Source organism: Spermophilus citellus, assembly GCF_964194105.1.
Source record: "Spermophilus citellus genome assembly, chromosome: 6".
NCBI classification, from domain to species: domain Eukaryota; kingdom Metazoa; phylum Chordata; class Mammalia; order Rodentia; family Sciuridae; genus Spermophilus; species Spermophilus citellus.
The window spans coordinates 75,061,077-75,079,827 of record NC_138187.1 but is presented as its reverse complement, the minus strand read 5'-3'; the positions used below and the strand labels follow the sequence as shown (position 1 = coordinate 75,079,827).

General features: G+C 35.5%; 1 protein-coding gene across 3 annotated transcripts in view; it reads right to left on the bottom strand.

Moving 5' to 3' along the window:
- SLC39A12 (solute carrier family 39 member 12) overlaps positions 1 to 18,751 on the bottom strand; it is a gene marked incomplete at both ends in the record, with an annotated part of 70,705 nt that overhangs the window by 18,611 nt on the left and 33,343 nt on the right. The window contains 5 exons of one of the 3 annotated variants that reach the window (XM_081299749.1): positions 5,906 to 6,093; positions 7,713 to 7,871; positions 12,170 to 12,236; positions 14,576 to 14,686; positions 16,865 to 17,020. In XM_081299749.1, the coding sequence (XP_081155875.1) occupies positions 5,906 to 6,093; positions 7,713 to 7,871; positions 12,170 to 12,236; positions 14,576 to 14,686; positions 16,865 to 17,020 (681 nt within the window). The remainder of the gene's footprint in view (positions 1 to 5,905; positions 6,094 to 7,712; positions 7,872 to 12,169; positions 12,237 to 14,575; positions 14,687 to 16,864; positions 17,021 to 18,751) is intronic. The other 2 variants (XM_081299750.1, XM_081299751.1) reach the window with 2 other exon arrangements.

The window sequence follows — 18,751 nt, the reverse complement described above, 5'->3', positions numbered from 1 at the left end:
TAAGTGAAATCAGCAGCAATCATCTTGAAGAAGGAGAGAATTTTCAAAAGAGCATCCAAAATGTAGGTGGGGGGCAGATTTGGAAAACTATGTGATAAGGAAGATTGGGCAAGAGCAGGGGAAAGGTTGGAAATAGGACATGTGGTTACCTGTCAGTATCCATGTGGGCATTGGTCCAGGACCTATCTCAGCAAAATATGCACATGGTCAAGTCCCTTAGAGAAAATGGAGTAGTATTTATATATAATCTCCACATATCCTCCCCATATACTTTAAATCATCCTGATTATTTATAATACCTAATGTGATGCAAATGATGCATAAATAATTGGTGTACCATATTGTTTAGTGAATAAAAAGAAGAAAAATGTCTGTACATGTTCAGTACAGATTCAATAATTTTTCAAATAGTTTTGATCTGCAGTTGGCCAAATCCTGGAGATACAGAGGGTCACCTGTACTCTCAACTAATTTGTCTTGAATTTCCATGGAGCCAGCACCTCAGCTTTGTTTGAGTTTCATTCTGCCTGCCTTCCTGAGTATCCTCCACCATCAGCTTAGGTTATATTAATGTAGAGAACACTGGGCAGGTGTTTAGTTCCCCTATTCTAAGGACATCTCTTGGTACATTTACAGGACAGCCCCTTGAGGTTTCTACATATCTGTTGCTATGGAAACAGTTTCTGCAGGTTGTAAAGCCTAAAAATGCCTAAAGATTTCAAACATTGATTCAGATCCAAAAATAAACCTTGGCACAATCCATTTATGTTTTATAAATTAATAAATCTATGCTTTATATAAAAAATCATAGTAGTTAATAAAATGAAATTTCTCTATCCAATCTGCTAAAAAAACAATACTTGAGGGCTTGTGTCTTCCTTCTGCATGAATTTGTAAACTTTAAAGAAGTTGTATACAAGAAATCCTCTAGAGTTCTGAGAATTTTCTTAGAAGGAACTTTGGGTTCTAAGAGAGAATAAGATATTATTTTTTTAAAAAAATTTTATTAGTTGCTCAAAACATTACAATGATCTTGACATATCATACATTTGATTCTAATGGGGTACGTAATCTTATTTTTCCACGTGTACAGATTGCTGGATCACACTGGTTATACAGCCACGTTTATACATAGGGCCATACTAGTGTCTATTGTATTCTGCTGTTCTAACTTAGCATGCCTGAGGTCCTAGGTTTGATCTCCAATGCTGCCAAATTTGATCTCCAATATTCAAATGTATTAGGGTTCATTCATTAAAATTGTCAATCTTTTTTGTGCTTAACCATAAAATAAGTCTCAAAACATTTCAGTTGGTAAAAATGGAATAGAATATACCCTTACTCTAAAAGGGAATTCAATTAAAATCAACAACTAAAATATTTTAGAAAGAGTCTGCATACTGATAGGTAACCTACTTCTATAAAACCCATAGATCAAAAAGGAAAAAAAACAACATGAGAAATTTAAAAACATTTCAAAATGATCAATATTGAAAACTCAACATATCAAAATATATGAGTCAGCTAAAGCAGTGCTTCGAGGGAAATGTATAGCTTTAAATGCTAATATTAGAAAATAATAATGATTGAAAATACATGATATAATATTTTACCTCATAAAGCAAAAGAATAAAAAGTAAATACATTTAAGAAGGAAGGCAGGAAAATTGATTATAGTGGAAACAACAAAACAATCATAAAGCATTGATACACCGTCATTACTAGTTTCTACAATCATGACATCTATGCTTCCTATTCCTATAAACCTAGGCACAGTTAGATTGTGGATTGTGTTCTTGGGGAGAATGCACCAGGGAATAAAATAATGTTTCCATTGAACATAAAGCTATGACCACTCCGTGATCATCTGGAGTTTCCATACCGGTGGATCAAATACCAACAACATGTCACTACACTGGTGGGAGTCCTCAGGAGAAGCTAGGGCTACTGCCACCCCATGGGGGAAGAAGGAACCTATCCAGAAACTGGGGGAGTCCTTGGAGCCTCTCTTGATGATTTCAAGTCTGGTAGAATGGTAAACAGGCCACTAGAGGAAATAGGACCCGCTAAGGACAAAGCAACTAAGACTCAGACTCCTCAGTGAAGAGCTAGGCTTCCTCTTCCGGAAGGAGAATCTATGTCAGCCAAATGCTGCCTGGAGGGGAGGAGGATGAAGACTGGGTGCTGGAAGACCGAGATGTTCAGTATCAAATAAGGCCTCCAGAGCAGCAGGTGTTATGGTTTGGATGTGAGATATTCCCCCAAAGCTCCTGTGTGAGGCAATGCAAGAAGATTTGGAGGAGAAATGATTGGGTTGTATCCCTAACCTAATCTGTGATTTGCTCTCTGATGGGATTAACTGGATTGTGATTGGAGGCAGGTGGGGTGGACTGGAGGAAGTGGTTCTTTGGGGGTGTGGCTATGGGGTATGTAATTTGTATCTGGAGAGTGGAGTCTCTTTTTCTTTCTGATCATCATGTGAGCTGCTGTCCTCTGCCACACACTTCCACATGATGTCCAGCCTCGCCTTAAACCCTAAGGAATGGAACTGGCCTTCTATAGACTAAGACCTCTGAAACCGTGAGCCCTCAAATATTAACTTTTCCTCCCCTAAAATTGTTCTGAACAGATTTTTAGTCACAGCAATGAAAAAGCTGACTAAAACAGCAGGGTTTGGCACTTGTTCTGCCAACTATTTTGTATTATGTTCTCATGAAGTTTTTGACTGGCTACCATCATAAGGGGACTCTGGGATAGAAGGGACTTAAAATTAAAAGAGGTTATGAGCATATCTGAGCGGTAGAAGGGGCCGACTGTTGATGGATGTCACTGAGTTAGATTCTATTCTCAAGGCTCCTACCCCAACCACTGCTGCAGAGATCAGTTCCAAGTGGGTATTGACTAGTTTTGTACAGACCCTTGCTTCAGTTCTAGACCACATTCCTTTCTCCTGATTTGGGGCTCTCTGATGTCTTGGCACATAAGCTCAGTGGGAATGACCTTGGTGCTCCAACCTGCTTAGTCTAGGAGTGTGGAGAGAAGATACTTGTAGGAACAGTTTTGAAAAATGGGACAAGAGCCCATATAGACAAAGGCCTTTTCACTCTCCAGGTAAGTTTAAAGTAAATTTTCAAGGCTTCCTTGGAGGGTCCTGTGGGATAGTCTGTTTCCCTTTTCAGGACTTTGCTTCTGCTCTCTGAAGTCATGTCCCAACAGAATGGCTTTCACAGTCACCCTTGTTTCTGGTTTGGGGAAAACCCACTAGGACACTGATCTTCATAGCAGAAAACTGATTTCCTGGGGCCACCCAGAGCTGCATTCATTCTTGACTTCTTTAGAAATCAATCAACTCGACTGGGAGTCAGCATGCTTGGAGAAAAGGCTGGCAATTTTCCCCAGAGAAGACTTTCTTCTTTGTTGACCTCATAGCTAACGGCCCCCATTCTTGCCTCCCATTCTTTCTCTTTTAGGAGTTTGAAATAACACACTCCGTTTCTTTGAAACGAACAAACAAACATCTAGCTAATCTTTTCACGTTAACCCTGCACAGAAAAGTGCCTGGTAAATATAGCAAGTAACGAGTATATTCTAGAATATTCCCCTTTACCCTTCAGTTGCCGTCATTTATTTTCTTTGCTGTTTCACAGAGTCTTGGAACCTTGTTTTCTTCTCTTTAAACGACAGACTGTTTTCTTTGGCACAGCCCCAGAATACAGCAATAGTTAAACTCGCTGCTATGTGAAAGAGCTGTATTTGTTTAGAAGTTACTCAGAAGGCCGTGAGAGCAGGCGACCTGGATTTTAGGAAACAGCTCCAGGAAACTCAGAGTATTTACTTTCCTGTCTTTTTGCCAGGATATGATTTTTTTTTTTGCCCCCCTTGGCCAATAGTCATCTGCAATAAGGTCAAGATTTATGCTAGCTGGAGTCTCCTAGGGTATCAGCTACATTGCTTTCTTATAAAGCAATTACTTACTCTTACCAGATAAGTAGCAGAGACATTGAGGAGAAAAATGACACATTTAGCTTAGGGTTCTACATGACAAATGGCACTTGATAATCTTCCCAGATCAATTTTGGAAGCTTAAGACACCATAACAAAGAAAAAAAGATTGAGTATGTACATATACATCCATCATACTTGAAGAGAGATCCAGTCTGGGTTAAAACAGAACAAACTTCCAAAGAATACAGCAACTGCCCCCAACTGACCCCATAAAGAAAACAGAAACAAGAAATCTGAAAATCTGAAGGCTCAAGAGTGAATCTGAAGATTGATATGTAGACATTTTAAACAAAGGATAGACCATGTCATGTAATGGTGAGTGACAGTATGTTTTTGAAGTCACAAAAAGCTGGTAATCTGAATTTCTCACATGGGAGGGATCACAGGATGTTGTAACATCGACCACAGGTTAGGGGATGGGGTTGAGGGGATGGGGTTCAGAAAGGGAAGGTTGAATCTACTCCACTTTTAGCTTCATTATCAAAATTAATAAAATTTTCTGAACATCCCAAATAATATATACGAACATTTCTAAATATGGAAGTACATTTATTTGGTAATAACCTCAGCTACTTGGATTTCATAAGAATTAAGGAAAAGAAATACATAGGGGTTTAAAATGATGGAGTTTACTCTGAGAGTTCCCTTTCTGCAGTCTTCTAGAATGCACCATTCTGATTGCATCAGCCCAGGCTCCTGATTGCATAATTTTTTCTTCATGAAACATTTCTTTTTATTCACTCTTGGGGCTATAGCTGATTCTGCTGTCCGATCTATTAGACATATTACTTCCAGCATTGCTTTAGTTTGCTTTATCCTCTCAACATACATAATGACATAATTTACTCCCATTTAGATTGATTTTCAGTCTTCAATGCTTCTTTTGCCAATTTATTGAATTTTTATCTGCCTTAGTCCAAGCCATCAGAAAGGATAATCATTAGGATCATTACCCAGAAAATATTTTGAAGTCCAACAGAGGGCAATCTGAAAAAAATAGACTGGTATCTTATAGGTACCAGAATTTAAGAGGGGAAAAATTTAATTAAAATAAAAGGGTAAAATTTCCCAGCTTCGAATCCTTCATAAGATTATAGGAATGAAACATGATAATTGAGTTGTGATTAGTGTCAGTGGGGACCTCTTAGGAAACACGTTGCATTTTATAGAACAAAAGCTTTCATAATCTTTCTCATTTTTCTAGCTCATAGACCTTTGGCAGTTAAACTCAATGATGAATTTTTATTTTTAAAATATAATTGGTTGATTAAATCAAACAATCATTGATGATAAATTCCATGGAACTATATTGCATTGTATGAGTAAAATGGTTGTTTAATAAAACACTTCATTTGTCAACTGGGAGTTCAGACATTATATACAAGATACAATACTGGAACAAAATAAGCCACATTTTGATAATTATAAACATTTCATCCTTTCCACTTAGATGACTAATAGAATGTCAATATTTTCTGTACCTGAAATTATGTTATTTTTTACTTCAATTTACCTTATTGGATTTCATTGAATATTTACTTAGTCATTTATATATATTATTATCTATAGTCTTATCTTGTACCTATTTACCCTTCCATTTTAATTGCTTATTGTGCTCTCTCTCTCTCCCCCCCCCCTCTCTCTCTCTCTCGTACTGGGGATTGAATCCAGGGGCACTCCACCACTGAACTATATCCCCAGAGAACTATATCCCCAGACTTTTAAATTTTTTTTTAATTTTGAGACAGGGTCTCACTAAGGTATCAGAGGCTGGTCTCAAAAACTTTCAATCCTCCTACCTCAGCCTTCTGAATTGCTGGGATTACAGGCATGTACTTTTTAAAATGCTTTTACATTTTCAGTGTTTACAAAACAAAGTATAAAAGCCAAAAAAGCTTACCATTTCCACCAGGGATAAATATAAGAACATTCCAGCAGTGACTGTTAAGATCCAGTCTTGGACACATGGATCAGTGGACACTGAGAGGCCAATGTATAGTCCTACGAAGGCAGTTAGAGCACTTATAAAATTCATCAGAATGGCAGTCTTAATAGAGAGTCCAGAGCTTAAAAGCACAGCAAAGTCTCCTGAAGTTTAAGGGGAAAAAAGAGTGTAATTATCATTTAACTAGTGATGTCTGAAAAGTAATGTGCTATTCGGTTGTTTCTAATCTCAGAAGCTGGAACCAATTTCATTTGTAAAGTTGACTGATAAGTTAGTAAAAGCGCTGTCCTGTATTTCTATAGGATTTTCAGCAAGTTCATTCTACTGATAGGGAGCTGCAGTGTGAAATTCTATTCCTTTTGCTTCTCCTAAATAGAGCCTATACAGACAGGTCTATGATATATTCTTCAGTTCCTGATATCCCATGCATTTTCAACTTAGATAAATGCAAAATAGAGTCACTCTCTATCCCAGGGTTTCTAAATATTTATGCCTGGCAATTTACCAGGGGAAATCATGACATTATATGGACTTCAATAACTTACTGATGCAGAAACTGCTGTTGGGAAAGATAAAACCAGTTAAGATATTTTTTTTTAAATTCATTACAAGTCAAGAGAACAAATTTTTCCTTTAGAAAATCATTTTGCTGCCTTCATGAGTACAGAAAAACAACCTTCTTCCATACATCCCTATCCTCTAAATAAAGAATGATCTATCTAAATCTCAGAGTATGTATTTCTTAATCTCAGGGATTAGAAGAGATGAACATCAAATAAAGAGATGGCCTGGGACTCTACTTCCAATTCCATTACATAATGGGTCCCATGAACATGTCTTGAAGTAATTTTGTGGGTTTGCTGCAGACTGTCCCACTGCCCTGTGATTTTGGATCAAGGATCAGCTACTATCACAGTAGCTACTCATAGGGATGTAGGGTACAACTTCTAGACCAGATATACATAAGTAAGCTCAGGATAAACTACTCCAAGAAAGATGAGTTAACAATGAGTCAGTGACAGGACTTTGATCAATGAACACCCTTGAGCAAGGGGTGGTCCAAGAGGCCAGGTAGGCTGAAAGTAGAAGCAGAAAAATGACTGTGAAGAGTCATGTCCCTGAGGCACATTGTGTGTGTGCATGCACAGACACAGATCCATCTGTACTATTTCTGAGTCTGCTTCGGAAATCTTTATTTTATCCCATCTTGGTTCCTGGGAGGCAGGACTTGAATTACAGGGCTATTAAGATTATCCGGAAAAAAAAGTCTTATATGTATCTGCTACCATATGCTTGTCATTTCAATTTTATTGTTGGCTTTAAACATTTTGTTTAAATCAAGTTGGGAAACCAAGAGTTGGTTTCAATTTAAATGTTATTTTATATCATTGGCCTGTTTTCTAACATAATGGGTGAAGTTCCCCCTCTTAATATTTTCCCACATTTAGCATGCAGAATTTAAAATCCTTGCCAGAGTTCTCTAAAATGAGAGTTCTCTGAATGACTCTCTCATACAGAATTCTCTGGAATCCATCATCATTTCTGGACTTGGGAAAGATCAGAAAGGAAACGACTTGAGTTTTATCTCAAGGTATAGGAATTTTTTGGTGCCTTCCTTCTTTTATGGTTTAAATACCTCATAAACATGAAGTATTCATCTTTCAATTATATGTTGGAAAAAGAATCTAAGTAAACCCTGGCTAGAAATATATTAGGACTTTCTCAACAATTAGCAAAAGAGTGATTCTATTGTAAGACTTACCCATCTCGTGTGGAATTTCATGGCACAAGATAGCAATTGTTGTGGTCACTCCCGACTCAGATGAAGAGGAGAAAGCTGCTCCTAGCACTAGGCCATCTGCAAAATTATGCAGGCTGTCCCCAACCAGAATCATTATGGCTAACAAGCTAATGGTTTTGCCTATGGAACCAAATAAAGGCATGAGAAGCATTAGCAGAGCACTACATATTTCATGACATCCTTCAAATCTGACCAGTTTTCCCATCGACCCTTGACATTCTTACATTGCATCTAATTAAATAACCCTACTCTGTTTCAGCTTTCAAAATAAATCAGGACTAGAGATGCAAACATGGTAGCCAATACATTTAAAGTGGTCACTGTTTTCCCCGCTGGTCTGATAAATAATGAGATAAATTCTATGCTGGCAGTAATTATTTTAACACCTGTTCAGCTATGCCAACAGAAACAAAAACAATGTTGTAACCTCCCCCAGTACTATTGATGACCTTCCTATTTGTCTTTTGTATTTTAAAATAACTTAAGAACTTTGCTATATTCAGAATGCTTGTGTCCCCACCCCCACCAAATTCATATGTTGAAAACTATTCTCCTAATGTGATGGTACTAGGAGATGGAGCCTTTGACAGGTGATTAGGTGATGAGCACAGAGTCTCCATATATGGGATTAGTGTCCTTATAAAAGTGATGGCAGATAGCTCCCTTGGTCTTTCTGCCACATGGAGAATCACTGAGAAGGTGCCATCTGGGAACCAAAAAGGAGATCCTTGCCTTTATGACATCTTGATCTTGATCATTCAGGTTCCAGAACGGTGAGATAGAAACTTCTGTTGTTTATAAACCATCTTGTCTATAGTAGCTTGTTTTATATCAACTCAAATGGACCAAGACAAACCTCCCTGCAGAATGTTATTAAAGGGGAGTCAATTCTCCAAAACAGTTCCTCTGAATCTGATGGTCCTTGTGATAATCTGCTGCAGTGTATTTTCTGCCATCCTGTGATCATCTGTTATCTTTTCTAATTGGTGCTAATGACCATTCTAAATTACTTCATTCACTCCCCTACTGTGACTGCAACAGAGCCATAACCAACTCTTCTGGCTGTCAATTATCTTTGAAACAATGATTCAATATATTTGTCTTTCTTCAAAATAACCTTCAATACATCTACTTGGATGTTGAACAAAATAAAGAGAAGTTTCAGTTCTCATGGGATTCTATGAGAGATTAAGAGAAAGTAGATAAAACGATTTTGACCAAAATTGGGTTCAAGTTTTTAATACACAGATTTCTGCTTTGAAAATCCTACATTTTAGGTTATAACCCAATTACAAGAATGGAGTAACTAACAAAGGCAAAAAAGTATTTTGAGGGAAACACTTGCTCTGATAGTAAAATGTCCAGGCATAACACTTGATGGGAACATGCATTCACCAACTGTCATAGTCCAAATTTTTATTAATTATTCATCTAAATGTATAGTGTGCAACAGGTGTAAGCAGGAACTGTCTTTACTGTTAGAACTGAAAACATCATTTGAATAATTGTACATTGAATAATTATAAAATATCTATGATATTTTACCTCTGCTCATAAAAAAGAAGTTATCTTGTGGTTTCAGCCCATACATGGTCTGAGATCCAGAGGGACTGTTATAATATGGTTTGTTATTTTATTTAGGGAATGTTATTTGGCATATTGTATAGCTCACACCATAAAATAAGTAGCTTCAATAAACAGCAATCATAGGCCAGATTTTTAGCCAGGAGGTTGTTATTACCTGTGATGCAGAGGTGTCCCATCATCTCACTTTCTAAATATTATACTTATTTACAAATATTGCTTCCATACTTCTTGTGGTTTATTAACTCGTTTTATTCTTTATTACAAGTGGGAAAATTTCAGGCAGTAGTCATAAATGCACAAGAAAATATTGCATTAATAAATTCAGCAAGCTCTTACCAGCATTCTCCAGAATCTCTCAGAGTTCACAAATGGTACTAGTCACTTAGCGATTCCTGCCAATTTTTCAGAGATAATGCTCTTCTCTGAGATAAATAATGTTTCAAAATCTAAAGTGATATATCTGACCACATTGCATCAGGCAAATAAAATTGTGATTTCCCTGTGCCTACATGTAGTTCTGATATTAATAGAATATATTCAAATGAAAGATTTTTTAGCCAAAATACACTCTGCTAGGAAACAGTATGGCCTATTTCTGCTGTCTGTTATTTTATTATCTCTGATTATGGGTTTCTAAATGTCAGAATATGGATATGTAACCAGCCACAAGGCAAAATACACATTTGCATGTAAGCCACAAAGAAGACTATTCTTTAAGATAATTTAAACAACATTTAGAGGAAGATAAGCATCCGTTGGTAATTTAATGTACTCATTAGAGAAAAATCTATAATATTTTTACCTTTGCTCATGTACCTGGCAGTCATATTATGTTAACATTTTCTATATATCTGAGGTTTTCCATGGTGAAACATGAGCTGGAACTAATATGATTTTTTTGTTGTTGTTTATTTAAATCAGACTGTGGATAGGATTTTCACATCCTGTCTTTTGAAACACAAGCTGAGTTCTACCAATGAGATAATAGGAAACAAGTAATCAAATGTTTGAAGCTAATTCAGTGTTTTCCTGGCAGACGGGCAGTTGCATATTCTAATTGGGATTTGTTCACTTTTCATTCTGAAGGCCAAGCTTGATATCTGAAATGGGAAGATATGCAAACTACAAAATATTTGATTAAGAACATTAATGCCCCCCCCCCGTCTAGTTTTCATTCCCTGGTCCTAATTTTGACTTGACACAGCTTCTTTCCTCTTCCTTTCTTTCAAAAAAGAAAACAACAACAACAAAAACACTTGATGATGGACCTACTAAGGGCCAAATATTCTAAATTAATCCTGGAACTAAAAATTCAGTAAGGAAAGCAATATTAGCAGTGTCTTAGAAGTTGAACTTGCCAGCACATGTAATTATATATTTTGAATAAAAGAAACACATCAATTACATGAGTTAATATATCTAAAGCACTTTGAATAGCCATTGCTACAACAATCATGGTTATAATGCTAATAAGTATTTGCTCTTATTAGTATTTATATCCCAAACTATGTAACAGACCATGGATAAGGAACCTTCTTATTTTGTTCTCCACTGCATACACAGTGCCTCTAGCACCACATATCTTCAAACACTTCTTGAATGAAAAAAAAAAAAAGAATGTGAGAGGATCCTTGGCTGCATGCATGAATAAATAATCACAAAGAAATTGTTGGTATATTAGCATTTTTTTTAGTTCCCCAGTGCTGAGTTGACTAGCTATTCTGGGCAATGAGTTAACCTCTCTAATAATTGCTTTCTTCATTTGTATAATTTAGATAATATTTATTTGTATCTAAATTGTGGGAGAATTGAACAAGGTAGTCTGCATCAAGTGTTTAACATTGTTCTTGGCCTATAAGAAGAGTTCAGTTCTTCCTAGCTGTTTTTTTGTCACTGATTGACTAACTTATTGTGGTACAATGGGAATAACTAATCATAACCGGTTAACATTAAAACATTAGGAAGTTTGTGTCACAAAACAGTAGCATAAATGGGGAAAAAATGGGGCCAAGATTCAAAAGCAACTAATGAAAACCAAAACCAAAAACAAAGAAGTTCAAAGACTTATTCAAAAACATAGCAAAAAGGCATAAAGTTCTATCTACAATTGGGAAATTAAATAGAGAAATGGTGAAATGGAAAGAAAAAAGGTCGATTGAAAGCTTGATGAACAAATGAGTTACAGAAAAAGTTGTGAATAATGAAACATCACCAAATTTGAACTCTACTGTCCTAATGGCAGTATGACAAGACAGACATTTGTGATGAACTTTTATTCGACTCTGAAAGAAGATTAAAAAAAAAAAAAAAAAACAAGGAAGTCTCCACATTTCAGAGTGAATTAAAAGTCTCAAACATCATAGAGGCATAATTTAAAAGGAGTCCTAATAACCATGCATGTGTATACACTGAAGATTTTAGGACCTCTCAGTCTAGGCAAAGGGGGAAAATGTCATTTTAAAAGAATGGAGTCAAGTTGTTATGAATGTGTCAGTATGTTTGGGAGACAGATGAGAATGGGTTTTTATTGAAGATCTTATTGCTAAGTTTTTAATAATGAACTAGATATCCAATATGAAATTATATGCTTTTGCCATTTTACTTTTAAACAGATACAGTCTTTTTCTATGGAACTTACTACATTTAAAGATGAGTTATTGGGTTTTTATTTTTTTTAATTGTAGATAGACACAATACCTTTATTTTATTTGTTTCTTATGTGGTGCTGAGAATCGAACCCAGTGCCTCGCACGTGTTAAGCCAGCGCTCTGCCACTGAGCCACAACCCCAGACCTGTTTTTTGTTTTGTTTTGTTTTAAATTGGTACTCACATTTTCTGTGGGAGGCTGTCATACTGTCTATGGGACTCTCAGCAGTGTGTAAATCTTCTGGACCTTTCTATTGAAAATTTAAAAATAACTGGTGAAAAGCGGGTAACAGTCACATTTGGCTGAAACAGAAACATCTGAAGAGTTATATTGAGCTTTAAAAGATATTTTGATACTCTAGGTAGACGTTAAAACTACTCGGTTTCATAGACAATATGTAATCTAAAATTGAACAATGTGAATACTTTTTGCACTACCTACGTTTAGATAAAAATATCTCTCTTACACAGATCAGTACCTTTCCGTGGATGGCTGTAGGCTACCAAGAGACAGTCTGTAATTCAGACTTTTAAATTATGCAAGCTTTTATGAAACCCAAAAGCGGTAGAGAAAAAAAAATGATCCTTGCCCTCATTTGTCACATCTCCTGTGAGAGTGGATAGTAGATCTAGGATTCCTCTTCTGCTGTGCAAGCAGATGGCATCTTCTGGATGGAAAAGAAAGGCTTGCAAACCTAACACTTTATTTCACTCACTGCAGTATAATGTTCTTTTTTAAAAATTATTATTGTTTTTCTAGTCAAAGAGTCTTGTCAATTTGGAAAATAGATCTACAGACTTACATAAACAAATAGATTATTAAAATTTTTCATCCTTTCACACATGACAGAGAAGATTTTTGAAATTACTTTCTAGGGTGTAAGTTATCACTACCTGATTTTATTTCAGAGACTGGGTCAGGTTTTTTTGTAGGATACCCTTTCTGGGTCTCAGATTCTTCATCTATTTTGTGAAAAGAATGCTTTCCTCCAATGGGAAAGAGCGTCCTTTAAGAAGTATATTCACATAACTCTATCACCCCCCAATTAGGGACATTTTGATACAAATTAATGTGAGAAATAAATGTCTTTTGTCATGTGAAAGGGAAAGTAAATAAAGTTCACATGGCACAGTAACCCCAGGTTGTATAGATAGGCTATTTTTTTTTTTTTTTTTGAGAAGGAAGGTTAAGAAGTGAGTATGACCTGAAAGATAACAATTTAGAGTTTCAGGCCTCTTGCCTGAAATTGGGCAGATCTAGAAACATGAAAGCGATGTGAATATTTTATATCAAAAGCCTGACCAGAAGAAAAATGTTCTATAGTTCTACTAAAAGGAAGGGGTCCAAATATTAATCCCACAATACTCTCTCTGACAAAAAAAAAAAGTATGTATCATCATACTATGCAAAGGAAATCAGAGGCAAATGTTCAAGGTTCCTCGTTGGTTGGGAAAAATTGAGGGTTTTCCTCCTTCAAGCTATACTTTCCTGAAAAAAATGGGAAATGGAACCCATGAAACAGTTTTAAAAGTTCACATGATTTCTATTTTGCAATAGAAAATTGATCTTGCGGCTTAAATAATGAAAGTAACAGTGAAATATATTAGTGACCCCGAGTGTTCAAAGTGTTGAAAACAAAGTTAGCTTCAGAGGTTTGCTTACACGTGTCTTGAGGTTGTGGGCTCTTCAGTGAAACAGAAGAAATAAAACCTGCAGTAAAGTGATTTCAAAACTAATTGCAGCCTGAAACTATTGTTTTTTAAAACACATTTAAAATACCTAAGTAATAAATAGAATACAATTTTCAAAATCATCTTAAAAGAATATTTTATGTGAATGTCTCTGAGTTGGCATTAGACCTGAATCTATTATCAGATTTCTATTTTGCTATGTTAATCTCTCGTGAATAGCTAACTTATCTCTACTCAGGTATCCTTGAACTATAAACCCCGTATGTCAAAGCTAGGGTTACAAGAGACGAGTTAAGAGTTACATATCACTTTCATATTTCTCCTGCCTCTATACTTGTTTCTTTAAGTGGAAAGAGAATATTGTTTTGAACCTTAGTGGAATTGTATTTTAAAAATGAACATGGAAGATTTTGTTGTGGAGAATTCAGTGGAATCAAAGGCCCCCACTATGGAACATCTCATTGGACATAATCAATTCTCTTTTGCATGATAAAATAAATGCCCTAGCCCTCGATACACTAATACCTTACTCAGCATTTATATGCATCAACCTAGAAGTAGCTAGGAGCATACAAAATGGAAAATCTAAAGGTCAACTGGTTCATGAAAACTTGTAAACAAAATTTAAAAGTTGATTGTTGTATCCATCTTATCCACAAGTAAGTGATACACAGTGGTAAAGATAGCAATCACTTAAGTCTGCAGACAGGGCTTTTTTGTTCTTTAAAACAGCTTCAAGTGCTTGGCAGATTTTTCTGATATCTATCATGATGACAAATAGGCAAATCAGGAGTGGATTCTCTTCTGTCTACCCTACTGATTTTCATCTGTTCAATGAGAAATAAAGGAAAGAAGGCAATCACATTAATAGAATGTTTCATTTAGATTAGTAACCTACCAACTGGATAGTTGAAGGAGATTTGCCTCTTCCTGATTGGTCACTTAATTCAGGGTTCAGCGCAAGGTGGTGGGAATGTCCCACGTGTCCATTAGCCAATGACAGGCCCTGCTGGATAAGGATGGTTTAAAATTAGTGCGGAAGACAGAGGAACACAGGTGCAACTTTGTCAATTCCAGGGTTCCATTGAACATTTTGTTTATTGCTCAGAGTGTTGGGTATTATAAATAGAACACCAGGAATATGTCCCTCATGATGGATATTTGCTAAAATGTCTAATCTTGGAGAAGCACAGTTCTTCTCTGCAACAATCATGCATTCTCAGAATGCTTTGAGAATACAATTTTAAAAATGTCTAGTTGAGAGTAAGAGAGGTTTGAAAGGTGGTAGTTTTTATATTGTCTTTTTATCACTAAATTCTATTTAAACAAAATTTAATTTTAATACTTTCTGATAGAGATAGCAAAATCATCCACTGTATTGTACATAATTACTAAAATAATATCTCTAGTAAGGCATTCTTCAATTAGAGCATTATACTTTTTTTTGGTAATGGGATTGAACTCAGGGATACTAAACCATTCAGCCACATCCCCATCCCTATTTTGTATTTTATTTAGAGAAAGGGTCTCACTGAGTTGCTTAGCACCTCGCTGTAGCTGAGGCTAGCTTTGAACTTGCGATCCTCCTCCCTCAGCCGCCCAAGCTGCTGGGATTACAGGCGTATGCCACCTTGCCCAGCAATAAAAAGTTTCTTGAAATTATATTGTTGAAACTCATTTTAAGTTTCATGACAAGCTCAAGGACAATCTAAATGAACTACAGATTAGTTTTTCAGAATTTATTTTACACATTTCCAAACTGGTTAAACATCTAACCATTTAGTAGAGATAGACTGATATTTTAGCTTAGCTTTCCCAGTCCATGAATGTTAATCTACTGTAGGTAAATGGAGATCTTTAGCTGCTATTTGTACTTCTTAAGATTAGAACTTCATTTGTGGAGGCTAATTTCCTAAATGTTTTGGATAATTGCTATGATTGCAGCTGTAATTCATAATTTTTGAATTAATGTAGTGTCCTAGCTTGCACTCCAGGACAAAGAAAATCCTGCCTCATTGAAACAAAATGTTTATAAGACTTGATTTGAAATCTGTTTGAATCTTGACATCCATTTAGTAATGAAAAGTTTCAAACATACATGCTCTATGGGCACATACAGATAACCACTTCTTGGATCCTACCATTAACATTTTCCTATATGTATTTTATCACAGATCTGCCCACCTATCCCTCCATTCATCCATAAAGCCATTTTATATTTTGATGCATAAAAATAACTTTGTAAAAACTTAGGAATGGTAATACATCAGTGCTGATATTTAAAAGGTAATCATGTTTGCCCTGGGAATTAAATCTAAGTTTCCAGTTGTTATGTGGAGAGGTAAAGTTCAGGGAATACGTGGAAAACCACAGGACTGAAGAACCTGAGGACTTTATCATGAAAATTGGCTTTAATTTTTTAGAGTCCTTCATAAAAATTGACCCTTTTTAACCATCCCACCAAATAGGTAACTTTTTTTTCTTAAACAACATTGTGTAAGAGCAAAAGACAAATAATTCACAAATAAGCCACATTGATTTTATTTCATTAAAAATGAAAATGATTATCAAAGTATAATGAAAGAAATTACTCAAGCTGGAAAAATATTTGCTACATATCACGTTCCTGAGCTTCTGGTTTTGTATCATTTTAAATGCCCTTAAAATAGATGATGGCTGGTGATTTTGTGAACTTTCAAAGCTTTCATTTGTTTGTTATCTGTTTATGGATAAGAAAAACATCCTAAATCCTGATTAGTAGCTAGAACTTTGAGCCAATTCTTTTTTGCTGTTGTTTTATTTTTTTAAAAATATTTTTAGCTGTCAATGGATCTTTTATTTTATTTGTTTATATGTAGCGCTGAGTATCAAACCCAGGGCCTCATGCATGCCAGGCAAGCGCTCCACCACTGAGCCACAACTCCAGTCCTGAGCCACTTTCCCCAGACGTGAAATAGTGTCCTGTTTTGTACCAAACATGAAGATTACGTAGAAGGTTGTAGCAAGTACATTAACTTACCAGCAATATATGTTTAAAAAAATAGGAGAAACTCATTAGAATGATTCTTTGAAGAGTTTATCCCTTGCATAGACAACTTCATGAAGATATCAATACTTCCGAATAAGGACCTTTCAAACAAAAGATATAAAATCTTGGAAAAAGGGATAAATAAAACTTAAAATTTACCTTGACATTTGGTGACACAAGAAGAATAAAACATTTTTCTATCAAGAAAAATCCATGGATGCCTCCAATTAGACCCAACAGTTTCCAAATATGACCTTTGCTTTCATGGAAATAGTGTCCAAACTCAGCATCTTCCTGCCTATCTAAACCAAGAACCTAAAAAAAAAAAAAAAAAAAGTGGGGGGGGGAGAAAAGAACTTTTTATGACCTTGGTATCAAATAGTAAGCACAGTAGTTTAATATATTCAGCTTTCAGTCTGGGGATCTCATGATGACTGAGATATTCAAAACTCAGTTTGCCATTTGTTTTAGGTATGTGAATATTTCCACTACATGATTTAAACAGGGTCAAATAAAATGTATACAGTAGAAAATAAAGGAGAGCTTTGAATAGCTTATCCTGATGCATAAAAATGACACCTCAGTTTTATTTTAGCAAGTGGCCTAGATTTTTATACATTCTCTGTCTTGTGGCTGCTTTTTTTTTCTTCCAGAAGTTCTATCTGTTGGTATATCAATATTCCAAATCAATATGATTTATACCCAGAACACAGAAGGAGATATTTCACTGGAATTTTATTCCCCCCGACCCAATGCAACTAGAGTAAAGTTTTAATAAATATTCAGATATGTAAGAAATCCATCTGGAAGACATTCCTCCACTTGTATGCTATATGATCAGCAATACTATCAGCCCTCTGGGACAAACAAAACAAACAAACAAAAATCATGAAATGAATTGAGAATAAGAACTTTGCTCTGGTTGACTCTTTCATCAGTTCTTTCAATCCATTAATTGACTTCATAATTTCTTTTTTAAAAAAATTGTTTTAGTTGCAGATGGGCACAATACTTTCATTTTACATATTTATTTTTATGTGGTGCTGAGGATCAAACCTAGTGCCTCACACATGGTAGGCAAGTGCTCTACCCCTGAGCCGCAGCCGCAGCTCCCAGAATTTCTTGTAAGTCCTTATATATCATATTTCTTTCTTAAGAGTATAAAATTTGTAAACTAGCATAGTAGTTTCCAGATTTCGAATGCTCCTGACCACTAAATTAAAGAAAAAAAATAAATTATGTATAGATTTCTGTATGTATGTTCATACACCTGTGAATGTCGGCATTTGTGCATGTGCACATGTACAGATGGCCCTCCATATCCATGATCTACATCTGCATCCTTTGCATATTGAAAATAATCAGGGGAAAAACCCTGAAATTTTATTGAACAAGTACAGAGTTTTATTCTTGTCATTATCCTTTTAATAATACAGTGTAATAATTGTTTGCTTTGCATTTACATTGTATTAGATATCGTAAATAGTCCAGAGATGATTTCAAGTTTAGGGAGGATATGCATAGGATATATGCACATACTACACCCTTGAATGTATAGGATATATGCACATACTATACCCTTGCTTTCTTGGATTGTGACACCCTTTGGAATCCTGGAACTTATCCCATGGATATCAATGCCTATGGGATGTACGTATGCATATGTGTGAGTATGACTGTGTACCTACATGCATACTTTGAGTATATAGATATGACTAAAAATAAAACCTATGTTATTCTGTTTTTCTTTTGGTAAGTATGTTAACATATATCAACCTAATACTTGTAATTACCGTTATTTCATATGCTAGTGAGTATTGCAATATCACAAAATAAAGCAGAAGAAATCACCTTACTTTCCGGATATAACATAGATTTAAGTTGAATAAATTTAGCCAATAAAAAGGGAAATTACAACAATAACATTTGTCTCATTTCCACACAGTTTACCAGGGATTGAACTCAGGGGTACTAGATCAATGAGCCACATCCCCAATTCTATTTTGTATTTTATTTAGAGACAGGGTCTCACAGTGTTGCTCAGCG